The 27,577-nt window shown below is 41.8% G+C and overlaps 1 protein-coding gene across 3 annotated transcripts in view; it reads left to right on the top strand.

The window, feature by feature from the left end:
• suds3 (SDS3 homolog, SIN3A corepressor complex component) overlaps positions 1–27,577 on the top strand; it is a 65,916-nt gene that overhangs the window by 6,150 nt on the left and 32,189 nt on the right. For 2 of the 3 annotated variants that reach the window (XM_078226983.1, XM_078226982.1), the window contains exons 2-3: positions 12,430–12,502; positions 24,473–24,528. In XM_078226983.1, the coding sequence (XP_078083109.1) occupies positions 12,430–12,502; positions 24,473–24,528 (129 nt within the window). The remainder of the gene's footprint in view (positions 1–12,429; positions 12,503–24,472; positions 24,529–27,577) is intronic. The other variant, XM_078226984.1, reaches the window with a different exon arrangement.

Raw genomic sequence — 27,577 nt, 5'->3', positions numbered from 1 at the left:
GAGCTAATTATTTCCTCAACATTGCTGAAATTAATTAAATGCATTTTGTATTGATTTACTGAATGTCAAGTTTTTTGGTTCATTGTAATAACAGCATGGTGGCACAGTGCCCGGGTTCGATTCCCGACTTGGGTCACTGTCTGTGCGGAGTCTGCTTGTTCTCCCCATGTCTGCATGGATTTCCTCCCACAGTCCAAAACACATGCTGGTGAGCTGCGTTGGCCATGCTAAATTCTCCCGCACTGTACCTGAACAGGCGCAGGAGTGTGGCGACTCGGGGGGATTTTCACAGTAACTTCATTGCGGTGTTAATGTAAGTCGGCCTGTGATACTAATAAATAAATAAACAAACTACTTCTAAAATGTTGTCATATCTGATTGTGCTTTAAATACTTTCATTATTTTTGACCCCTTGTTAAATATGGTGCCAAATTGATTGTACAGAATCCAAGCTTTTCTGTGACGGAATAACTGCCTGCACTGTGACAAAGTATTTTGATGTTTGAGCATTTGTTGAACTGGATCTTGGTGATCTGGAGTGTCTGATATTTGCTTTTCCAATAAACATAAAATAGTTAAGTAATTGAAAATTTTTTGAATTTTTTTTCTCAGAATCCACCTTTCTAAGACAACACTGTCATCTGTAGACTTGATCTCTTGTGTTGATGATAGATGAAGCAACAGGCTTGCCAGTATAAAATGCGATTGAATGCAATTAAAATAATGTTCCTTGTGTCTTAAAAGTTGAGAGATTGTTAATCATAGAATGCTACAGTGCAGAAGGAAGCCATTTGGCCCATCGCGTCTGCACCAACCACAATCCCACCCAGGCCCTATCCCTACAACCCCATGCATTTACCCTAGTTACTCCCCCTGATACTGAGGGGCAATTTAGTATGGCCAATCCACCTAACCCACACATCTTTGGACTGTGGGAGGAAACTGGAACACCCGGTGGAAATCCACACAGAAACAGGGAGAACGTGCGAACTCCACACAGGCAGTGACCCAAGCCGGGAATTGAACCCGGGTCCCTGGCGCTGTGAGGCAGCAGTGCTAACCACTGTGCCACCGTGCCAAATTTTAAAGTTTTTATGACCTATTTTATCTGAGTGAACATAGAAATCAGGAGCAGGAGTGGTCATTTGGCCCCTTGAACCTGCTCTGCCATTTGATAAGATGATCATGTTCTGATTGTGGCCTCATCTCTATTTTTCTGTTTACAATCTCTTCCTTCTGACTCCCTTGTCAGTCAAGAATTTATCTAACTCAGCCTTAAAAATATTCAATTACCCTGACTCCATTGTTTCTGGGCAAGAGAATTCCACAGACTAACATCCTTCTGAGAGAAAATAATTTCTCCTCATCTCTGTGTTAAATGGGACACCTCTTATTTTTGAACTGTGTCCCTTTAGTTCTGGTCTCTCCCACAAGGGAAAACATCCTTTCAGCATCCGCCTTGTCAATTCCCCTCAGGATCTTGTATGTTTCAATACAATCCCCTCTCATTCTTTTAAACTCCAGTAGATAGAGGCCCAACCCATTCTACCTTTCTTTACAAGACACCCTCAATATCCTAGAAATCAGTCCAGTGAAGCATCTTTGCACTGCTTATCGTTAACTATTGCATTTTGCCATCAACATATGTACAAAATGAACATCATTGTTTATCTAGTGATCTAAAGAATTCATCACGATGAGTGTTTGAAATGTATCCACTTTCTTGATCAAAAACCAGGTTAAAGTCCAACAGGTTTATTTGGTAGCATGAGCTTTCGGAGCGTTGCTCCTTCATCAGGTGAGTGAGTGCTCCTTCATCGGATGAGTGAAGATGGAGTAGCGCTCCGAAAGCTCGTGCTACCAAATCAATCTGTTGGACTTTAACCTGGTGTTGTGAGATGACTTACTGTGCCTACTCCAGTCCACCGCCGGCAACTCTACATCTTGATCAAAAACATATAATATACCTATACATAAACTTTAGTTGCTCTTGATGTTTTTACTTTATGCCTTCAACCTCTCTCAAGACCTTGAACTTAAACATTGTCTGTATTTTGAACTATGCCTCCGTTAGTTAAAAGGAGCTTGCATAATCTGAGCATGAACTCTGTGTATCGGATATGTCAGGAGGAATTTTGTGAGTCCAGTTGGAAGAATATTTATTTTCACAATAATATGTTAATTTGTTTGTTTTCCAAAACAACTGGGACAACTGCCTTGTGAAAAGAGTATGCCAAGTATTCTGCAGGTCAGTCAGCATTTATTGAGTGTTCTGATGCAGTCATTGACCTGAAATATTAACTCTGTTCTCTTTCCATCAATCCTGCCTGACCTATTGGGTAGTTCCAGCATTTTCTGTTTTTATTCAGATTTCCAGAATCGACAATATTTTACTTTTGTCTTGCAATCTGATGTAGCTGTTGTTTAACAATTAATCGGAAGAATTTTTCAGTAAAAGCCATTCTCTTGAATATAGGAAAAGTGTCAATTCCCATCAACATTTTTGCCTTTGCATATAAACCAAAGATGCAGTTAACCCCTAAACTGATTGTAGTTCATTCAGTCAATGTGCTCGCACAATGGTGTTAGCTAATGAGTTCCAGGATTTTGGCCCAGCGATGGAGGAGTGGTAATATGTGTCCAAGCCAGAATGGGGGGTGACCTGGAGGAGAACTTAGAGACGATAGCGTCCTTGTGCATCTGCCCACATAAGTATCATGTTTGGGATGTGCTGCTGACGTATGCTGCAGTTGAGTCTTTGATGTCTTAAATATTTGATCAAAACTCCTCCATCAGGATATAGGAAATTTTACAATTTTTTTCCAAGGGTTAAATACTGGGTTATTTGACCTCATTAGAGGCGCTTGCATTTTAATTTAGCTTTTTGTGGTTAAATGTTGTTGGGGGGGGGGAGGGGGGGGTTAATCGTGACAGAGTTTGGCTCCTTTGGCACTGTTGGTGGAAAGGTATTCTCATTTGATGGCCTGGATATTTGAGGTCAGTGGTGAAGCAACTGTGTTCACTGCTAATTTTGACGAAAGTTAGTGAAGTATACGGCATGAGTTTCACATTTCCTGCTGCTAGATTGAATCTGGCTATGGGATCACCAGGTATCCAGCAAAATGATGTTATCAAGGTGGGTAAGCAGCCAATCCATTTGAAGTATTCTTACAGAAAATAAACTAGGAAGTAAAATGCACTGATTATCCTTCACTTTTTATTCAATTAAAAAGAATGTAATAAATTATTGGAACTATTGGAAAGCTGAAATATCACAAACTTTAAAGAAAAATGCCAAAAATTTTTTTTATCAGAATGAAAAAAGTCTGGTTTTTCACGAATATAAAATGAATTTTCCAGGACCAGAGAGGTTGTTCCGCATCAATTGTGACATAGTCTGCCATTGAAAACCCAGATATATCTCATTAACAAGGTTCAACTTTTTTGTGGCTTTTTGACAGTGATATTAACATAGAAAAGTGCAAACGCCCTTGTGTGATTTCTAATTGATGCAGCCTGGGGGTACCTCAGTGTACCTCACTGAGAAGCATATCACTGACAGCAATTTTTAGATTTCCACGTTTAGTTGCATGCAAAGTTGCAGTCAGTTTTAGAGGAGTGATGACAGCCAATTCTTGATAGTTTTATTGTCATTACAACTGCAAATTCCGGGTCATAATTCTCAAATCAATAAGCTTCTTCTTTCTATTCACTGTGCACAAAATGCCCGCTGCATTCCCTATGTTACAACAGAATTGTTACTTCAAAAAGTGGCTGTAAAATGCATTGAGGTGTCATGAATGATGTGACATAAATGCAATGCTTTCTTCTTCCCATTCCTTTTGCCTTTCCTTCCTTTTAACATTGAATATCAGATATCCCAGATTTATTCAGCATAACATAACATAAACACTTGAAAGACAAGAAAATGAAACTTGTACCAAAAGAGAAAATGCTGGAAAATCTCAGCAGGTCTGGCAGCATCTGCACGGAGAGAAAAGAACTGATGTTTCGAGTCCAGAACAAGTGAAACTTGTAAGTTTACTGATTCTTTTAGAACTTTTTGGTCTATATGTACAAAATTGCACCAAAAAGACCAACAGACACTAGACCCCCAAGAAAGTTAGATGCACAGAAACTGGCATTCACAGAATGCTGTGAACAATTCAGACTCAGAATTGAGGACCAGCTTCCTCTAAAGAAACCCAGCTGATGAACAATTGTCATTGTTCAACTTCAAATCATCAGCTCTGAAAGCTGCTCGTGATGTCCTGGGAACACAAAATAAACGGCTGAGATTGGTTCAGTCAAAGTGATGATCACATTAAGGAATTGCTCTAGGAAAAAAATTCAGCATTCCTAGAAAGGCTGGGGAACAAATATATTTATGCTGGTAAGAAATCCGTCCAGGAGAGCAAAAGAACCTGTAACAGGAGCTGCTTGGCATGAAAGAAATAAGTAAGAAGTCTCACAACACCAGGTTAAAGTCCAACAGGTTTATTTGGTAGCAAATACCATAAGCTTTCGGAGCGCTGCTCCTTCGTCAGATGGAGTGGAAATGTGCTTTCAGTGCACAGAGACACAGAAATCAAGTTACAGAATACTAATTAGAATATGAATCCCTACAGCCAGCCAGGTCTTAAAGGTACAGACAATGTGGGTGGAGGGAGCATTAAACACAGGTTAAAGAGATGTGTATTGTTTCCAGACAGAACAGTTAGTGAGATTCTGCAAGTCCAGGGGGCAAGCTGTGGGGGTTACTGATAATGTGACATAAATCCAACATCCTGGTTTAGGCCGTCCTCATGTGTGCGGAACTTGGCTATCAGTTTCTGCTCAGCGACTCTGCACTGTCGTGTGTCGTGAAGGCCGCCTTGGAGAACGCTTACCTGAAGATCCAAGGCTGAATGCCCATGACTGCTGAAGTGCTCCCCCACAGGAAAAGAACAGTCTTGTCTGGTGATTGTCGAGCGGTGTCCATTCATCCGTTGTCGTAGCGTCTGCATGGTTTCCCCAATGTACCATGCCTCGGGACATCCTTTCCTGCAGCGTATCAGGTAGACAATGTTGGCCGAGTTGCAAGAGTAGGTACCGTGTACCTGGTAGATGGTGTTCTCATGTGAGATGATGGCATCCGTGTCGATGATCCGGCACCTCTTGCAGAGGTTGCTGTGGCAGGGTTGTGTGGTGTCGTGGTCACTGTTCTCCTGAAGGCTGGGTAGTTTGCTGCGGACAATGGTCTGTTTGAGGTTGCGCGGTTGTTTGAAGGCAAGAAGTGGGGGTGTGGGGATGGCCTTGGCGAGATGTTCGTCTTCATCAATGACATGTTGAAGGCTCCGGAGGAGATGCCGTAGCTTCTCCGCTCCAGGGAAGTACTGGACGACGAAGGGTACTCTGTCCACCGTAAAGAAATAAGCCAGAGAACTATGATCTGTATGACATGAGGAATTTCTATCAAACTTTGTGTAGTCTTCCCTTATGCAGCTACGTAGCTGTTCTCAGCACTGATGGAGAATCTCACTCTGATGGACAGGGCAGTTATCAACGAGCACTGGGATGAGCACTTTTCTGTCCACTGTAAATGTGGTTGCTTCAGAAAAGCTTCCAGTCTGCCCAAATGTGAAAACCCGGACAGAAAATCCTCTGTTGTGGAGGTCAACAAAACCATCAAATCCATACTGAACGAACGTTGCAGGCTCAGATAGGATCCAAGGAGAATTTTACAAATCTGGGGACCCCCACTAGCTATCAGATTCACACAGTTATAATCACAGAATGTGGATCAACAAACCATTCCTCAGGAGTTCAGGGATGCCACAATTGTGCACTTAAATAAAGGAAAAACACAATCTGTATGTGGTAACCACAGAGGAATCTTGCTACTCGTGATAACTGGTAAGATTCTAGCGAAAACAGACTGGCAAGCCACATAGCAGAATGTGCACTGCCGGAAAAGCAGAGGCACTTGTGATATGATCTTTATACTTCAACAAATACAAGAGAAGTGCTGCAAGCAATAGATGGGACTCTAGTGTGCCTTTGACCTAATAGAAGGCCTTTGGCACAGTACATAGAGAGGGCTTGTGGGAAATCTTGGCCAAACATGGATGTCTGGAGAGCTGTAAATCTGCTGCAGGAGTTTCACAATGGAATGAGGACTTGAGTCACTGACTGTGATGAAAACACTGACTTCCTTCATAGATGGTTTAAAGCAGAGGTGTGTATGGTCCCTTTGCTCTTCAGTATGTTCTTTACTACTGTGCTTTCTGTGGACTTTGCCATTTGTTCTCAATTAGACGTATATTCAATCTCTTTATCTGTCAACTGAAATCTTCAGTTAGTGTACTGGGGAAGATGGCTGCCCTTGTGTCACACTCTGAGCATGATCTTCAAAGTATCATTGGACTGTTTTCAAAAGTGGTTGATGACCATGGGCTAACATCAAATTAAGGAAGACAGATACTCTACCAACCATGATCAAATTTTGACTATACTACACCTCCTATTAACCATCAATGATACAATCCTGAAGGCTGTAGATAACTTCACCTAATTTGGAAACACAATATCCAAAAATGTCAGCATTGGCAGTGAGGAGGCAAATAAAATTGCTCGAGCAAGCTCAGCATTTGCCTATTTGTGCGGAGGCAACAAGGTATCAAATTTGCTTCGAAACTGGCAGTGTACAAAGCTATGGTAGTACTTATCTACCTGTATGCCTTTGGGACATGGACTACCTATTTCAGGTGTGAACGGAGAAAGAACGGCTACAACAATGATTTAACAACCTTAATGGCAATAGTGGCTTTAAAATGACTATTCTGGCTGAGAGCTAAGCATGCTGGGAATTTTTGGTCAATTTATAGATTAAAACCAGATGCAGGTTGTAAAGAAGCTCTAATCTGTGAACTTGATCTGAAGCTTCCTGTGTTGGTCAGACCAGGGAAGTTGTTTACATTAACTGAGACAGCGTGGCTCCAATTTATGGCTGCTATCTATGGGACATGTAAAATGAACTAAGCATCATGGCTTCATTCAAAAGTAATTTTCTCTGGATGTTCGAGCCATGTGATCAATTTCTGGTGACACAGTTGGCTGGGAGTTAGAGAATCTTCCGGAAGCAAGTGGAGAATTGTGGGTAAATGACATGAGTCCTTTGTTTGGCAGCGATAACTCGGAAGAGACCAACCATTGCAACAAAACTTGTACCCTGCAGAATGCTTCAGAGAGAAGATTGATTCTACAGCGAAGATATTTCTTGGCCAAGGTTTTCCTAAACTCAGTAGTATCTAATTTTAGTTAACTCTAACTGAACATCAATTTTAATTATTTAAGTGCAGTTTGAGAGTTAACTAGTTACAGTTCATGTTCAGTTTGAGTTAAAGTGCAATAAAGAGTTAATGAGTTGCAACTGTTTATGTTTGAGTTGGTCCTAGAAGTGTTAAATAAAGAAATGATTGAGTTACTGTCCTTGTTTGTCGCAGTAAACTGGAATGCTTGTAAGGTGTTTAAATTAAAGCTGTCTAGCACAGGCAAACTAAACAGTTGGACAGATTTACACGAGGTGCATTCTGAACTTCATGAGCTTTAAATGGGAGGAGAAAGTGCTTAACAATTAGATACTTTAAAGAACAGAAATGCTAGGAATAAAGACACTGATCATCGGAGTCCAGCTCCGATGGAGTGGACATGCAGTACATATGATTGACCATAAAATCCATAAGGTGGTTGTGTATTTACAGCTTAAACGTGGACACCCACCTGCGAAGTAGGCTAATTAATGTTCAAGGGCTCCTTGAAGGTAAACCTCAGGAAATGTGGCATGTTCACCACAGACTGGGAGACAAATGCATAAAGAACTAACTGGGGACACTGAAGTTATAGCGTGATTTCCTTCAGTCAAGGATACAGGCAAGTTAGGACAAAAGGCAAGCTGGAAAGACTAGGCAGACCCAACAAATCAGACAATTCAACCTTGCTTGTACTGTGGAAAGCCATTTACGTCTGCACTGGGGCTACACAGTGCTAGAACGTTTAGCAGACAACACTATGCACATAAGAAATGACCATCTTTGATAACAAAGGGAAACTGATGATGGACGGTAAAAATCCGAATAGTTTTGAAGCATCAGGTGTGATTATGATTGCACCTATTTGGATGCTAAGAATCCCTCTTTCACATTGCAATATTTAGCTCTTATTCACTTAATGGTTTTGCAGTCAATTCACATTTCATTTCAAACAGTTCTCATTTCCATTTTCAGCAGAGTGTAACTTCAGTAATGAACTGCATTTCTTTGTTTCGTTTACGAGCATTAGGTCAGTCTCAGGATTAAAGAAAAAGATATGATAGCAGGTTATGCCAATATATTAAAGCTTCCAAAGACTGATCTTGGAATGGATTGAGAGGGAAAACATAGTGCATTATAGGAGAACATTATACAAGTGGAACTACAGTTTTTTCACTAAGTAGTGAGTCGGCAAGGAGACTGAATAAAGCTTGACCATCACTTAGAGGAGCGGGGACATCTGTGTAACCAGGGAGACCTGGCGTCATCTTCATTTGCTTAAGGCTCACAAAGAAGCAGATTTACCATTAGAAAATAAGGTTAAGATGACAATGGCAGGGTCAGGGAGAGAAGTAGTGCCTGAGGAAGCACATGTTTGCAGGGCAGGGGCAGGAAATGATGGCCCCTTTACTGTTGGCATGCAGTTTCCTTGATTTGGGATACTGGTGAAATCATTGTGTACAGACAGTGTGGGGTAGCACTGGGTCATAAGAAACAGCTTTATTGAATGGTGCATTCTTTACCCAGCATACATAGCGGCAAAGAAATTGGTCTATCCTTGAGAGCAGTGGAAGCATTCAATCCCATTCCGCAAAAGGCAGTTTTTCACAAAACCATTCTTTGTCACCTTGTGCTGACCTGCCTGTCCTGTGCTTTAAATTATTTACGGCAATCAATTGTTCATAATTTGTAAGTGCCCATTTGTACCGGTTTCACTGTATTTACAACAGAACCTCCCTGATTCAAATGATGGGATGTTAACATGTCACGGTTCCTAACACAGCCTTGTTTCCTATATCAACAAAAACCCAAATTAAAAAGGTGATGCAAACTCAGAGATTCTTCTTTTCTGGGATAATCTTTAAAGTTCTCTGGAATATATGAATCAAATTGCACTGGTATGCCTTTCAAATAGGTTTGTTGAACTGTTCACTGCTGAAAGGTCACTCTGAGTTCAACAGTTCTGTGGTGACGGTTTTTAAGGTGGCTTTTAATTTCCCACTTAACAGATGAAGTCAGAAGGTTAAAATTATGACAGTATGAAGAAGAATCAATAGTAATCAATAGTGTAGAAGGTGGTGAGTGTCAGGAACGAACTGCCAGAGGCAGCAGTAGAGGTGGGTACAATTCTGCCTTTTAAGAAGCATTTAAACAGTTACATGGGTAAGATCGGTATAGAGGGATATAGGCCAAACGGGGGCAATTGGGACTGGCTTAATGGTAAAAACTGGACAGCATGAATATATTGGGCTGTAGGGCCTGTTTCCACGCTGTAAACCTCTATGACTCTAATATAACATTAATGGACTTCAGGACAGTCTCATTAACCTTTAAGGGATGCAATCCAGAAGTTGTCCCTGAAATTGTGCCAGAAACTCAGCCTTTTCGCCAATCTTAAATTGCACCCAAGTATTCCCCAATCTCATGTGAATGTAGCCAAAACTAAAATAGGCAGAAATCAGCATGAACAATCAGGGCCTTGGGAAATGCTGAACCTACCAACAGTGTGTTTACTTTTGAGTGTTAAGATTCAAGGTTTCAATGCATTTCATAACAGTTCAAGCACATCAGGCACAGGATTTGTATGGATAAGCTGCTCAGCTGAGGTTCACTGAGTCACAAGGTTGTGGGTTTGTGTCCCATTTTAGGGCTTGAAGACAAAAATCAAGGCTGGCAGTCCAGTTCATGACGTGCTTTTGGATGAGATGTCAAACTAAGGTCTCAACTGTCCTTTTGGGTGGATATTGGAAGACTCCATGGCACCATTTCAAACGAGCGGGGGAGTTTGACCCTTTGATCTCAGTAATATTTATCCCTCAAACAACATTTTTTAAAAAAGATTGGTCGTTATCACATTGCTGTTTGTGAAAGTTTGCTGTGTACAAAACGACTGCAGCATTCTCACATTACAACAGTGACTACACTTCGAACATACTTTATTAGCTGCAAAGCTAATTTTGGGATGCCTCGTAGTTGTGAAAGGTGACCTTTCTTTGAGTTTTGACATAACATACTTCCCAATAACAAGGAAATGGATAATACAGTGCAGGTCTTAACAGGATAAGTTTAAAAAAGCTTTTAAAAAGAGCATGTAAAAAAAAAACTGGCAAAATGACTGTTTCCAGCTGGATGAAACTTGAGAACCCCGAAAAGCAATTGGAGAATACTTGAATTTGGGAAGTGGGACATTGGTGACCTTGAGGGTTTGTTTGTTTGGACAGCTTTCATGGATGGATGTCAAAAATCAGAGATTTGGATGTATAGTAGTTAATCATTAGGCCCAAAGATTCCGTGATCTTTTAAGCCTCGTAACTGCTTTGCATTCAGATTATGTGTGTATCCAGCACACCTGTGGAAAACCCAAGCTTCCGAATTCCTACTGGAAACTTGGGTGGGGGTGGGGTGGGAGGGGGGGAGGAAGGTGCGCGTGCGTAGCACTTATGGAAGGTCATTTGGGGAAAATATGGTCGCACTACTGTTTCGATATTGGTGTCCACCAAGTGATTTATTTTGGTATGCAGAGCGAGGCGCGAAAACATATAATAAAGGGTACAATTCTAAAGAGTGTGTGTGACCAGAAGATTCTGGGTGTATTTGTGCATAAATCATTGAAGGTGGCATGTCTGGTTAAGAGAGCAGTTCATTAAACACATCATCCTGGGTTTCTTTAATCGGGGCATTGAGTACAAAAACAAGGAAATTATGTTGAACTTGAAGAAAACACTGGTTTGACCTCAACTGGAGTATAACATCCAATAAACCACACCATAGGAAGGATGTGAAGGCTTTAGAAAGGGTGCAGAAAAGATTTGCAATAATTCCAGTGATGAGGAACTTCAGTTAGGTACATTCAAGAAATTGGGATTGTTTTACTTGGAGAAAAGAAGGTTAAAAGGAGATTTTATAGAGGCATTTAAAATCTTGAGAGGACTGGACAGAGTAGATAGAAGCTGTTCCCATTGGTGGAAGGATTGACAATTAGAGGGCACAGATTTACAATAATTGACAAAAGCAATGGAGTCATGAGGAAAAGCCTTTGCACGCAGTGAGTGGTTTGGATCTGGAATCACTGCTTGAGTGTGGTCGAGGCAGGTTCAATTGAGGCATTCAAGAGGAAATTGGACTATGATCTGAAAAGGAACAATATGAGGGCTTTGGGGAGAGGGTGGAGAATGATGGTCAGCAAATTGCTCCTTCAGACAGCTAAATAGTCCTGTGCTATGACCGTTCTATATATGATTCTAAGTGTTTGTATTTTGTAAAATTCTTCTATTTTTCTCAAGGGATTTGGTGTCCACTTGCTTCCCACTCTTTGCCATCCATAGCAAAAATAAGAAGGCAGATTATTATTAATTGAATGGGTATATTGAGCAAGGCGGATACTCAGTGAGACCTTGGTGTCCTTGTGCATCAATAGCTGAAGGTAATTGCACAGGTACAGCAGACAGTAAAGAAGGCCTTCATAGTGAGAGGATTTGAGTTTCCTCCACATCTATTAGGAATAGGAATGTTTTACTGCAATTGTATAGTGTTGGTGAGGCCAGATCTGGAGTATTGTATGCAGTTTTGATATCCTTTTCTGAGGAAGGATATTCTTGCTATAGAGGGAGTGCAGCAAAGGTTTACCAGGCTGATTCCTGGGATGGCAGGCCTGTGTTATGAGGAGAGACTAAGGTTAGGAACATATTCATTGGCGTTTAGAAGAGTGAGAAGGAACTCCTGGAAACTTATAAAATTCTAACAGGATTAGACAGGGTAAATTCAGAAAGAATGCCCCCAATGGGGGGAGTCCAGAACTAGGGGTCATAGTTTGAGGATAAAGGATAAACCTTTTAGGACTGAGATGAAGAGAAATTTCTTCACCCAGGTAGTGGTGAATCTGTGGAATTCACTGCCATAGAAAGTAGTTGAGGCCAAAACATTGTGTGATTTCAAGGAGGAGTTAAATGTAACCCCTGGGTTAAAGGGATCGAAGGATATGGGTGGGGAAAATGGGATCAGGGTATAGAATTTAATGTTTAGCCATGATAATGAATGGCAGAGTAGGCTTGTAGGGCCGAATGGTCTACTCCTGCTTTGATTTTCTATGTATGTATGTTTCTATGATTTAATGGAATTCTGTTTCCTTTACATTTGACAGATACAGAGGATGCAAGTGAGACAGATATTGCTAATAAGCAAGATGATGAAGACTACCTGGAGGTGAAAGAGCAGTGAGTATTGTTGCCATGTGACGCAGTTGCCCTATGCAATACAGACCACAGAGTAAGATATTGCTGTCTTAAAAATCCAGTTCCATCTGTTTTTCCAATAACCACTTGATTTTTGGTTATTTTTTGTGACCAATTGCTGAATTTAGTCATTAGCTTTTCTCCTCCATTTCTGGAGCTTAGCCTATTTAATTTGGGATTTTGTTTGTGTCCCTTTGAATTGGTGAAATCTTGACAAAATACTCCTTTGCAATGTGAAACAACTGAAGTGCACCTACAGGATAAAGCCTGTTCTGCAAATTCAGGAGACTGAAGACTATATGACCAATTAGGCAGTAACTACACACAACTCTTGAATGGACTTTCTTATACAGGTGACTGATAATTCATTGATATATGGGGTTGGTCTTGTGGGGTATTTTGAGATGGCCAATTATGTTTTAACTTAAACAATGCAAAACTCATGAGACAAGTATCTCTGCATAAAGACGTAACATTTATTTAAAACAAAAGACAAACAAGCAAGCAAGCAGCTACCCAGAGGCCATCAAAGGGTTAAGCAGCTCCCAACAGAGCAGCAAAACCTCTCGGGTGGTTCTGACATGTACAATCAAAAACAGATCAATTATAGTTTTTCTTATCGATAATTCCCGCCCTTCATTAGCTTGAAATCAACTTCATTTAGCTGTCATACATCAATACAAATCTCTGTCAAGTTCCTCAGCCAACCATATGAAACTTAATAGTATGGTGATATCTTTTTTGTCTAACAAGTCTGGACGTTGCCTCCCTTCTTGGCTCTAACTATTTCTCTCTTACCTGGTAACATAGGGTCAAAGTGGATGTTCCCACCAGTTCACTACCAAGCTGAATAGATATGTGGTCCTGCATCCAGGGACATATCTATCCTTGTGTCTGGACAGTGAATGTACCTATTCATTAATGTTGCAAAGTACGTTCCCCCATTGGAATCCTCCCGATATGATGGCTGCTGACTAGCCGGTTCCCAGACCTCTAGGTTTAAACTATTGACATTTACCACCATGCTTTTCGGTAACTTGGCTAAAGTGAACAATACATTTAAAATATCAGCATTTATGCTTTGAAATCATAACTACTTGTTTTGATTCTCTCACTGCATTCACATGTGTAAACTGTGCTCCTGTTAGCTATTAATCTGTTTCAAGAATCATTTAATTCTTTATTCATGTCTTGTCTTTTGAAAGACTGCATTCTGTCTAAAAAAAATGTTATTAGTTAGTTAGGAATTCCCCCCCCCCCCGGCAACGTCCCCCCTGGCCATTGGCTAGCTCAATGCTAGGCCAGTAAATAAGAATAGCTTAAATCTTAATGTCTCCCCACTCATCCTTGATTGTTATCATCACCTCTATATTGATTGTATGTAATTGCATCTGAATCTTAATCCTCATTAATGCTAAAAGTCATCAGGAAAAGTAATGTCATCTCATGTATGTCACTCAATGGATGTCTGTCAGTCCATTTTCTTATATGCTGGAGGAGCACTTGGCAGTGTAGTCATCCCTTTGTTCACCTGGATCGATGCCACAGCTGCCGCACTCGTCATTGACTTTGTTAAGGAACAGCAGCATTTGAACATTTGCACACTCACAATAATCATTAGAATGAAAGTGAAGAAAAGCATTATTCCCTTGCATTATACTTGTCCCTAGTGACCCCATCCAGCCAGTTGCCCAATACCATAGAGAAAAAGATGTTGGTTGTTTAAGTTTCTCGATCTCTTTCCGAATGTGTGTCACCAAATTAGTTTTGTTCTCCGAAATATCTGGTATATATGTGCAACATTTTGGTCCAATTAAAGCACACGTTCCACCCCTAGTTGCCAAGATGAAGTCTAATGCCATCTGATTCTGTATTGTAACCATCTCATCACTGATCTCTAAGGGCTGTAGCAGTATCATTGACGACCTGTTCCAAAATCGAGATAATGGCTTCAATCTCGATTGATGGTCTTATATGTGCATACGGGGTATTATACCAAGGAAGTTGTCTTGTCCCACAAGGGCACGTTGTTTTCTCTCCGGAAGCTGGTAAGAATGATAAATATATGGGACTACATATCCAAGGTAACATGACCCTTTCCATCCAAAAGGCAACATGGGATGCCTTACTTCCACAAATCCAATAGGTTCCATTGAGTGTTTTTCCCCCTGAAGCAATATGGAATATTGCAAGATTGTTCATTACTGGGTGGATTCAGACAAATTTGGTTGATTGCATCTACTGAGCGTTGACACTTGCTGGTGCCCAAGTTCCCTCCAGGGCCTCTTTTATTCTCAACACACAATATTCCTTGTGGCTCTTATTCTGCTCCATTTAAAATAAGGCTGGGGGCTGGACTGGATGTGTTGAAGATGGGTGAAGACCTATTCATGTGACCTGGCCCACCTGTACAGGATCTATTTCTATAAAAGTTTACTCTGTCACATTCCCCAGGAAAATCTGTTGCTCTTGCCCTGTGATCTCCAAAAGACTGAATAAGCTGATCCCGCACAATTAAATCTGCCCATGATAAAAGTACTGGGTGCAGAGGTATCCCTCCCTCAGCATATATATGAGTGAGCATACCCAACACCCAGATACATCAGCAGTTTTAGCAAATGTGTTTGCCATATACATATAAGTATTAGTATTCGGTTCCCGATGGACTGTCTGTATTAAACATAGTAAACTCAACAACAAAAGAACAGAAAAGTTTGCAGTCATTTTTGATAACTCTCAATTAATAATTTCAATACCCTTTTCTTGTGCCTCCTGGCCGCTTGTTAATATTAAGAAGATAAACATTCTTTTGCAGAACCACGCTATAATTTTGTCGCCTTTAACTTTGAGTCTTTTAGCTTGACAATCAACCTTGGGGCTTGATTGTTGGTAGTCAATGTTCCTGCTTTCTACAGATTAGGAGGATACAATAATATTTCACTCGGAATAAATCTATTCCATGTAAAGACTGGCTCTGGTTTCTTCCTTCACTAATATGCTGGAAACACTGGTTAGCCACACCTGGAGTACTGCATGCAGGTCAATATAGGAAAGACGTGAATGCACTAGAGAGGAATGGGGGCGGTGTGTGATGAGCATGTTGCCTGCACTGGAGAATTTTAATTATGAGGAATATTGGATAGGCTAGGTTTTGTTTGGAGCAGAGGGGATTGAGGGGAGACTTAATTCAAGTATATAAAATTATGAAGGTGGACAGGAAGTTTCTCCTTGATTGAAGGGTCCACAGCCAGGTGGCATAGATTTCAGGGCGTGAAGTTGGGAGTTTAGAGGGGAAATTGTTTCTTCCAGAGGGTGATAAGGATATGAAATGGTGGTAGAGGCAGAAAGCCTCATAACATTTTTAAAAGTACTCTGATATGCACTTGAAATACTATACCTAGGGGGCTAAGGACCAAGAGCAGGAAAGTGAGATTGGTCTGGATGGTTCCTTATCGACCAAAGTGGACGCGATGGGTCAAATGAATACCTTTCATACTATAAATTTCACTGCTAATTAGTTCTAACAGCCTTTCACCACAGTGATCTCTTCAGAGCAGGAAAACATCTTTCAAATTACTTACACTGTTTCAAGCCATCAACAAAAATGATCCTGATTAATATAGAACAGTACAGCACAGAACAGGCCCTTCGGCCCAGGATGTTGTGCCGAGCTTTATCTGAAACCAAGATCAAGCTATCCCACTCCCTATCATCCTGGTGTGCTCCATGTGCCTATCCAATAACCGCTTAAATGTTTCTAAAGTGTCTGACTCCACTATCACTGCAGGCAATCCATTCCATACCCCAACCACTCTGAGTAAAGAACCTACCTCGGGCATCCTTCCTATATCTCCCACCATGAACCCTATAGTTATGCCCCCTTGTAATAGCTCCATCCACCCGAGGAAATAGTCTTTGAACGTTCACTCTGCCTATCCCCTTCATCATTTTATAACCCTCTATTAAGTCTCCCCTCAACCTCCTCCGCTCCAGAGAGAACAGCCCTAGCTCCCTCAACCTTTCCTCATAAGACCTACTCTCCAAACCAGGCAGCATCCTGGTAAATCTCCTTTGCACTCTTTCCAGCACTTCCACATCCTTCTTATAGTGAGGTGACCAGAACTACACACAATATTCCAAATGTGGTCTCACCAAGGTCCTGCACAGTTGCAGCATAACCCCACGGCTCTTAAACTCCAACCCCCTGTTAATAAAAGCTAACACACTATAGGCCTTCTTCACAGTTCTATCCACTTGAGTGGCAACCTTCAGAGATCTGTGGATATGGACCCCAAGATCTCTCTTCCTCCACAGTCTTCAGAACCCTATTTTTGACCCTGTAATCCACATTTAAATTAGTCCTACCAAAATGAATCACCTCACATTTATCAGGGTTCAACTCCATCTGCCATTTTTCAGCCCAGCTTTGCATTCTATCTATGTCTCTTTGCAGCCTACAACAGCCCTCCACCTCATCCACTACTCCACCAATCTTGGTGTCATCAGCAAATTTACTGATCCACCCTTCAGCCCCCTCCTCTAAATCATTAATAGAAATCACAAATAGCAGAGGACCAAGCACTGATCCCTGTGGCATTCCGCTAGCAACCTGCCTCCAGTCCAAACATTTTCCATCAACCACCACCCTTTGTCTTCGATCAGATAGCCAGTTACCTATCCAATCGGCCAACTTTCCCTCTATCCCACACCTCCTTACTTTCATCATAATCCGACCATGGGGGACCTTATCAAACGCCTTAGTAAAATCCATGTATATGACATCAACTGCTCTACCTTCATCAACACAGTTAGTTACCTCCTCAAAAAATTCTATCAAATTTGTGAGGCACGACTTGCCCTTCACGAATCCGTGCTGACTATCCTGGATTAATCCGCATCTTTCTAAATGGTCGTAAATCTCATCCCTAAGGACCTTTTCCATCAACTTACCAACCATTGAAGTAAGACTAACCGGCCTATAATTACCAGGGTCATTTCTATTCCCTTTCTTAAACAGAGGAACAACATTCGCCACTCTCCAGTCCTCTGGCACCATCCCCGTTTACAGATTAGAATAATGCAGCTTACATTCCATAGTGTAGATCTGAGCTTCCTCATTCTCTGAATATTGTTCGATCACCACATACTGATGAATAGATTGAGAGTCAAATAAGACACTCCATTTCAGAGTTTTGTATGATAATTGCCTAATTGGTCAGGTAATCTCTAACCACTTGCTCTCCTAAATATTCCAAATAGTATCTGGTGACTTCTTTTGTTTCCATTTACTCTTGAGTTTTTTTTGATCTTGCCATTCAATTCCAGCAAAAAAGGCTGATACGGTATTTTTAGAATTTGCTCATGGGATGTGTTGCCGTTGGCAAGGCCATTATTTATACCCATCTGGAATTGCCCTTGAGCAGCTGATGATAAGCTACTTTCTTGAACCATTGTCATCTTTTGTGGTTAAGTACACCCACAGTGCTGTTAGGGAGGGAGTTCCAGGATTTTGACTTAGTGGATTCCAATATATTTCCAAGTCTGGGTAATGCATGGCTTGGACGGAACAGTTGGTGATGTTCCCATGCGTCGGTTGCCCTTGTCCTAGATGGTAGAGGTTGTGACATTTGAAAGGTGCTGTTGAGGGAGGTTTGGTGAATTGTTGCAGTGCATCTTGTTGATGGTGCACCTTGCTGTCACTGTGTGGAAGGAATGCATATTTAAGGTGGTAAATAGGATGCCAATTGATCAGGCTGTTTTGCCTCGATGGTGTTGAGCTTCATGAGTGTTGTTGGTGCTGCATTTAGAACAGGAAAGTGAGGAGTATCCTGTCACTCTCTTGACTAGTGCCCATTGATGGTGACAGGCTTTGGGCAATCAGAAGTCCCAATATTTAGTTGGCTGATCCAGTTATGTTTTTGGCCTGTGGCTACTCCCAGGGTTTTGGTGGACGGATCGCAATGATTATGCTGTTGAATGTCAAGGAGACATGGTTAGATTCTCTCTTGGTGGAGATTATCAATCCCTGGCACTTGTGTTTGCACTTATCAGCCCAAGCCTGAATGTTGATCAGGCCTTGCTACATGCATGCACAGACTATTTTGTTATCTGAGAAGTTAGGAATGGTATTGAATGATGCGAAAACATCAGTGAACATCCCTCACCTCTGACCTTATGTTGGAGGAAAGATGGAGCACTTCGAGATGGTTAGGCCTTGGACACTGCCATGAAAAACTCTAGCAATGATGTCCTGAGATTGAGATGATGGGCCTCCAATGCCCACAACCCTCTTTCTTTGTACTAACTCTCCAGCCAGTGGAGAGTTTTCACCTTGGTTCCCATTGATTTTAGTTTTGCTGGAGCCCTTTGTCACACTCAGTTAAATGCTGCCTTGATGTCCATGATTCTAAGCTATGAAAAGAAGTCATCATTCCTTTTTTTAATTCTATATTGGACCAAGGCTGTAATGAGGCCGAGAACTGAGTGGTTATGATGGAACCCAAATTGAGCATTGGTGAGCAGGTTATTGTGGAGTAAATTAAGCACTGTCAACGACACCTTACATTATTTTGCTGATGATTGAGAGTAGACTGATGGGGTGGTAATAGGCTGGATTGAATTTGGCCTACTTTTTGTGGACAGGACAAACCTGGGCAATTTTTTGTACTTTCAGATAGATGCTCGTGTTGCAGCTATATCGAAACAGTTTGGCACAGGATGTGGCTAGTTCTGGAGCACATATCTTCAGCAATTCTGTTGGAACCCATGGTTTTTGATGTGTCCAGTGCACTCAGCCATTTCTTGATACCACGTGGGAATGAGTTGGACTGACTGAAGAATGGCATTTGTGATGCTGAGGACCTCGGGAAAAGGCTGAGATGCATCATTCTGTTGAAGTTTATTGCATATGCTTCAACCTGGTCTTTTGCACTCATATGCTGGTCTCTGCCATCACAGGTTGAAAATGTTCGTTGAGCCATCTCCTCCCATCAGTTATTTTTCTTGTCAATGGCCGTCCACAACTGGATGTGGCATGATTGCAGAACTTTGATTTGATTCAGTGGTTGTGGGATGGCTTAGCTCTGTCTATGGTGTACTACCACTGTTTACCATAATAGTAGTCCTGTGTGGCTTCATTAGGTTGGTACCTCATTTTCAGGTATGGCTGATGCTGCTCCTGGCTTGCTCTTCTGCACTCCTCTTGATTGGTTTTTTGGCTTGATGTATTGGTAGAGTGAAGTGTTCATTCGGTCAAGAGGTTACAGATTCTGGTGGAGTATTACTCTGCTGCTTCTGATGGCTCAAAGCATCTCAGGTGGATCTGACTATTCCATTTAACACAATGCTAGTACCATACAACACAAAGGAGGGTGTCTTCATTATGATTATGACTTCCATCTCCACAGGATGGTGGTCACTCCTACCAATACTGTCATCGATATGTGCATTTAAAAAAAAAAATTTTTTTTATGGGATGTGAGCATCATTGGCTCGGTCAGCATTTATCGTCCAACCCCCAGTTGCCCTTGAAAGGATGATGAAACTGCTGCAAACCTTGAGGTGTAGGTATACCCACAGTGCTATTAGGGAGAGAACTTCAGAGTTTTGACCCAGTGACAGTGAAGGAACGGCAATATATTTCCAAGTCAGGAAAGTGACTTAGAGGAAAGCTCCAGGTGGTGGTGTTCCTTGTCCTTCTAGATGGTAGTTGTTGTGGAAGGTGCTATCCAAGGAACCTTGTAGATGGTACACACTGCTGCCTCTCATCCAGGCAAGTGGAGATTATTTCATCACTCTCCTGTTGTGGAAAGTAAAATAAGAATGTGTTTTTTTTGCTGGTGGGTTAGGACGTATCCAGGGATGGTGATGGAGGAGTTAGTTGCATTGGGTTTAAGATCTCATTCAGTGTGTGCAGCTATGTCAGGCTGTTGCTTGATGATACTGAGACAGTTCTTCCAACTTTTGTACAAAGTCACCAGATGTTAGTGAGGAGAAGTTTACAGGATAGACTGGCCTGGGGGTGTGCTTTTGTTCTTTATAGTGCCCAGGTTGATGCTGGATTGTCCCTTTGTTTTCATTCTTGTTTTAATTTCTACAACAGTTTTTGGCACAACTGAATGGCTTGCTGGGCCATTTCAGAGGCCAGTTAAGACTGAGCCATTGCTGAGTATGTGGAGTCGCATGTTGATCGGGCACGCGAGGACAGCAGAGTTCCTTCCCTAAAGAACGTTAGTGAACCAGTTGGGTTTTTAATTGCTAGTTGCATTGTCACCATTACTAAGACTTTAAAAACATTTCCAGGTTTATTTAATCAATTGAATTTAAACTCTCCCAGCAGCTGTGATGGTAATTAAATTCTCACCTCCAGAACATTAGCCCAGGCCTCTGGGTCGTTCATCCAGCAACACTATGGCCGGGATTCTCCAACCTTGTCCGTGGTTGAGACTCTCCAGTCCCGCTGCTGTGCGTGGAGATTTGGCTGAGTGCCAAATTCTCCCTTCTCGCTGACAGCAGTGGCGACGCGTACAACATTGTAGAATTCCGACTTATTACTATGATTGTACGAGTGTACAGAAGTCTATGATTATGTTACTGTACAAGTAATCCAATGACCTGCAGTGATCCAGACAATGTTATTTCAAATTCCACCATGGCATTTTAATTCAGTTTTAAAAATCTGAAAATAAAAGTGAACGTGGAGTTATTGAATTATTTTTAAAAACAAAATTTAACTGGTAACTGCAGTCCTGCGTCAATGTGGCTGACCCTAAATGGCCTTCTGAAATTGGCTTGCCAGCTACTCCTTGGTATCCATCCAACTGGAGGGTTGCTTTTGTGATTGGAAGCCTGTGACCAGCAGTGTATCACAGGGATCGGTGTTGGGACCCTTGCTGTTTGTTATATGATGTGAATGTGGAAGGTATGATTAAGTTTGCAGATGACATGAAAATTGGTGATGTTGTTAGTGCAGAGGATAGTCTTGGGATACAACTGGTAAATTGGTAGCAATGGTAGATGAAATTTAATCCTGTTAGGTGTGACATCATGCATTTTGGGAGTTCTAATGAGGGTAGGATATACACAATGAACTATAGGTCCCTCTGGAGTATTGAGGAACAAAGGGACCTTGGTGTACAGGTCTATAGATCCCTGGAGGCGGCAGCACAGGTAGATAGGGTGGTGAAGAAGGCATACGGAATGCTTGCCTTCATTAACCCGGGCATAGATATAACAGCAGGGAAGTCTTGATACAACTTTATAAAACATTGGTTAGGCCACAGATGGAGTATTGTGTGCAGTTCGGGTTGCCACACTATCGAAAGAATGTGATTGCACTAGAGAGGGTGCAAAGGAGATTCATCAGGATGCTGGCTGGGATGGAAAGTTTCAGCTATGAGCAAAGACTGGATAGGCTAGGTTTGCTTTCTCTGGAGCAGAGGAGGCTGAGGGGGGGGGGGGGGGGGGGGGAATCTGTTCGAGGTGTACAAAATTATGAGAGGTATAGATAGGGTAGATCATAAGAATCGTTTCCTCATGGCAGAGGTGTCTAAGACCAGAGAGCATAAGTTTAAGGTGAGGAGTAAGTGGTTTTGAGGAGATATGAAGAAAAACATTTTCACCCAGAGGATGGTGGAAATATGGAATGCGCCACCTGTGATTATGGTGGAGGCAGGTACTCTCACAACATTTAAGAAGCATCTGGATGAGCACTTAAATTGCCAAGGTATAGTAGGCTATGGACCAAGTGCTGGTAAATGGGATGAGTGTAAATTGGTATTTGATGGTCAGCATAGACATGGTGGGCCGAAGGGCCTGTTTCTGTGATGTATGACTGACTCTGACAGAATGGCCATAAATGCCAGTGTTGCCAGCATCATTCACACATCAAGAATGAATAGGAAAATAAATATTTGTAAATACTTTTAAGGTTTGAACATTAGCTACATGGATTTGGCAGACAGAGTGAAGGAAAATCCAAAGAGCTTCTATAGCTATGTTAGGAGCAAAAGGATAGTGAGGGATAAAATTGGTCCTCTTGAAGACTAGAGTGGTAGACTGTGTATGGAACCAAAAGAGATGGGGAAGATACTAAATGGTTTTTTTGCATCCGTATTTACTGAGGAAATGGGCATGGAGTCTACGGAAATAGGGCAAACAGGGGAGGGAGGGAGGGAGGTCATGGAACCGTTACAGATTAAAGGGGAGGAGGTGCTCGCTGTCTTGAGGCAAATCAGAGTGGATAAATCCCTAGGACCAGACAGGGTATTCCCACGGACCTTGAGGGAAGCTAGTGTTGAACTTGCAGGGGCCCTGGCAGACATATTTAAAATGTCAGTATTCACGGGGGAGGTGCCGGATGATTGGAGGGTGGCTCATGTTGTTCCGTTGTTTAAAAAAGGTTCCAAAAGAAATCCGGGAAATTATAGGCCAGTAAGTTTGACATCGGTGGTGGGCAAGTTATTGGAAAGTGTGATAAGGGATAGGATCTACAAATATTTGGATAGACAGGGACTTATTAGGGAGAGTCAACATGGCTTTGTGCGTGGTAAGTCATGTTTGACCAATCTATTAGAGTTTTTCGAGGAGGTTACCAGGAAAGTGGATGAAGGGAAGGCGGTGGATGTTGTCTACCTGGATTTCAGCAAGGCCTTTGACAAGGTCCCTCATGGGAGGTTAGTTAGGAAGGTTCAGTCGCTAGGTATACATGGGGAGGTAGTAAATTGGATTAGACACTGGCTCAATGGAAGAAGCCAGAGAGTGGTTGTGGAGGATTGCTTCTTTGAGTGGAGGCCTGTGACTAGTGGTGTGCCGCAGGGATCGGTGTTGGGTCCATTGTTGTTTGTCATCTTTATGATCTGGATGATAATGTGGTAAATTGGATCAGCAAGTTTGCTGATGATATGAAGATTGGAGGTGTAGTGGACAGCGAGGAAGGTTTTCAAAGCTTGCAGCGGGATTTGGACCAACTAGAAAAATGGGCTGAAAAATGGCAAATGGAATTTAACGCAGACAAGTGAGAGATATTGCACATTGGAAGGACAAACCAAAGTAGAACGTACAGGGTAAATGGTAGGACTCTGAAGAGTGCAGTTGAACAGAGGGATCTGGGAATACAGGTACAGAATTCCCTAAAAGTGACATCTCAGGTGGATAGGGTCGTAAAGACTGCCTTTGGTACATTGGCCTTTATAAATCGGAGTATCGAGTATAAAAGTTGGAGTGTTATGGTAAGGTTATATAAGGCATTGGTGAGGCCGAATTTGGAGTATTGTGTACAGTTTTGGTCACCTAGTTACAGGAAGGATGTAAATAAGGTTGAAAGAGTGCAGAGAAGGTTCACAAGGATGTTGCCGGGACTTGAGAAGCTGAGTTACAGAGAGAGATTGAATAGGTTGGGACTTTATTCCCTGGAGCGTAGAAGATTGAGGGGAGATTTGATAGAGGTGTATAAGATTTTGATGGGTATGGATAGAGTGAATGCAAGCAGGCTTTTTCCGCTGAGGCTAGGGGAGAAAAAAACCAGAGGGCAGGGTTAAGGGTGAAAGGAGAAAAGTTTAAAGGGAATATTAGGGGGGGCTTCTTCACGCAGAGAGTGGTGGGAGTGTGGAATGAGCTGCCGGATAAAGTGGTAAATGCGGGGTCACTTTTAACATTTAAGAAAAACTTGGACGGGTTCATGGATGAGAGGGGTGTGGAGGGATATGGTCCAAGTGCAGGTCAGTGGGACTAGGCAAAAAATGGTTCGGCACAGACAAGAAGGGCCAAAAGGCCTGTTTCTGAGCTGTAATTTTCTATGGTTCTATGGATTTGTAAAGGAAGGTGCTTACCAAATATCCAGTAATAAACTGGTAATATTAAGTGTTAACTTAGAAAAGTACTGTATTTTGTACAATGCATAAATTTGGCTTTCATTAAAACTAAAATATTTTTTTTATTAATCTTGATTCATAGGATGTACCAGGAAAAATTAACTTCTCTTAAGAGGCAGCTACAGCAGTTGCAGGAAGGTGAGTACCCCTTTTTCTTGCACTTTGGAAATGAAGTGCGTGCACAGGGCAGTTGTGAATTATGGAAAATAAGCCATTTGGTAACTAGAAACTTTGAAAGTCTGTTGTACTGATAGTTTTAGTCATGATTTAGTTTTCATAATGTTCCACTGGTTCGGTCCTCTGTCAAAAGGTTATGTGTTTCGTCTCATTCCAGAGACTGAAAGCGTGTTGCTGACGTGAGACATTAAAGCAAGCTGAAAGAAAGTTTTAACAATTACTCGCAATATTCTGAAGCCATCTTTCGAATAAGATACGATATCGAGAACCCATCTGCATTCTCAGGTGGACACAGATGAATCCATTATACTGTTTGAAGAAAAGCTAGGGAGCTCTCCCCGGGCCAGTATTTATCCCTTAATCAACATTAGATTAGTCAATTTAGCTATTATCTCATTGTTGTTTGTGCAAATTTCTGTACACCAGTACATGACACAGTAGTGATTACACTTCAAATGTAATCCTTTGCTGTAAAGCACTTTTAATATCCCAAGGTTGGGAAAAGTGCTTATTAAATGCCCATTTTTTATTCAATCATTTGATCCCTACGCTTGTCAAAAATCACTAAGATAAAATTGGAATGGATATTAGTAAGATAAAAGAAGAGTGGGAAGAATAACGAGAGGCAATAGTAAGAATGGACAAAGCTAAATACATAGAAAAAAATAATTGAGATAAACACAGAAAATGCTCGAAAAGTTCTGTCTCCACAGATGCTGTCAGACCTGAGTTAATTTTTCATGTCCTTGTGACTCATCAGAGCTGAAGAGAGGGAGAAATTTGATGGGTTTTATCCAGTTGAGGAGAGGGGTGCAGCGAACTGGCATGTTAGGGATAGGTAGGGGCTCAGGAGAGTTTTGACAAGGGTCAGCACTCTTTGAAAGCAAAACATAAGGACAAGTTACATACTGACCCTTGTGCAAGGAGGGAGGTTGGAAAAAAAAATCAGAATAGAGGGCAGAATTCATCGTCTGAAGCTGTTGAATTCAGAAGTTCATAATGCTATAAAGTACCAAATCAAAAGATGAGGTGATGTTCCTCCAGCTTGTGTTGAAATTTACTGGACAGTAGTAGCAGGCCAAGGGTAGAAATGTGGGCATGAGAGCATGGTGGTGAATTAAAATGGCAAGTGACAGGACGGGCAAGGTCATGTTTGGGATCTGCGCAAAGGTATTCGGCAAAAGCAGTCATCCAGTCTGCGCTAAGCCTCCATAATAGAGGTTTATAAAATGATGAGGGGGATAGATAGAGGTTTATAAAATGATGAGGGGGATAGATAAAGTGAACGTTCAAAGACTATTTCCTCGGGTGGATGGAGCTATTACAAGGGGGCATAACTATAGGGTTCGTGGTGGGAGATATAGGAAGGATATCAGAGGTAGGTTCTTTACGCAGAGAGTGGTTGGGGTGTGGAATGGACTGCCTGCAGTGATAGTGGAGTCAGACACTTTAGGAACATTTAAGCGGTTATTGGATAGGCACATGGAGCACACCAGGATGATAGGGAGTGGGATAGCTTGATCTTGGTTTCAGATAAAGCTCGGCACAACATCGTGGGCCGAAGGGCCTGTTATGTGCTGTACTGTTCTATGTTCTAATGTACAGGAGAGACTGCATTGTGAGCAGTGAATACAGTAGAACAAATTGAAGGGAGTGCAATTGAATCACTATTTCACCTGAAAGGAGTATTTGGGGCCTTGGACAGTGAGGAAGGAGGAGGTAAATGGAAAGATGTTACACCAATCGGTGGTAGAGTGGTGAGCACTGCTGCCTCACAGCGCCAGGGACCCTGGTTCAATCCTGGCCTTGAGTGACTGTCTGTGGAGTTTACACGTTCTCCCCATGTCTGCATGGGTTCCCTCTGGGTGCTCCAGTTTCCTCCCACAGTCCAAAGACATGCAAGTGAGGTGGATTGGCCATGCTAAATTGCCCCTTAGTATCCGAAGATGTAGAGGTTAGATGGATTAGCCATAGTAAATGTATGGGGTTATGGGATAGGACAGGGTAAGATACTCTGTCAGAGACTCGATATCTGAATGGCCTCCTTCTGCACTGTAGGGATTCTATGGAAATAATGTCTGATATTCTCCACCACCTGCAATAATGATGTATAAAACAAAAAGCCAGAGAAAAAAACCAAAGGCAATCAGGAAAAAAACTGAGAAATTCCACTGACTCATGAAACGGTTTTCACTTCTGTTTTGGTGAATTTCCTGTGTAAAAAGTGGCTGGCATGTTGCTAACTCAACAACAGTGGCTGAATGTTTTTTCAGTGAAGTGCATTTTTAAAAATTAATTTTTGACGGGATGTGGGCGTCACTGGCTCGACTGGCATTTATTACCAATCCCTAATTATCCTTGTGAAGGTGGGAATGAGCTGCCTTTTTGAACTGTTGCAGCCTTGTAGTGTAGGTACACCCACTGTGCTGGTAGTTCCAGGATCTTGACTAGCGACAGTGAAGGAATGGCAAGATGGTCAGGGTGGAGAGAGACTTGGAAGGGAACTTCCAGGTGCTGGTGTTCCTTTGTCTTCGCCTGAGAAATGTAAGGCATTGTATAAATGCGAACTCATTCTTGCATGCAAGTAATGTGACTTGCGTCATCCAATGTCTGAAATGCATCATATCTGATGAGCAGAGAAGCAGAGCGTAACCATCCAACATTCACAGGGCAGCACTGGATCTTTAAGTATACAGGAGTTGCAAAACTGGTTGCATTTCTATAGTGGGATATTTTATTCAAAGTTCAGTCCAAAATTCAAACTGACATCCACTATATAAAATGGGTTGAACTGCGTTGCAAGGAAATGGTCCATTTCGGATTATGCCAGAGTGATTTGTTAGTTATATGAACTGCATGATTATAATCCTATGTTACCACTCCTATATTTATATTGAATTTTCCTCCAAGTTACTTTTTATGTTGCAAGCATTGAATGATGATGCTTAATGCAGTTGACATCATGGGGGAGATGGTGGCATAGTGATAATGTCACTGAACTAGTAATCCA

This window comes from Mustelus asterias, chromosome 13 (genome assembly GCF_964213995.1).
Source record: "Mustelus asterias chromosome 13, sMusAst1.hap1.1, whole genome shotgun sequence".
Classification (NCBI taxonomy): Eukaryota; Metazoa; Chordata; class Chondrichthyes; order Carcharhiniformes; family Triakidae; genus Mustelus; species Mustelus asterias.
The sequence above is the reverse complement of the archived record's forward strand: the minus strand, read 5'-3'. Positions and strand labels throughout refer to the sequence as shown.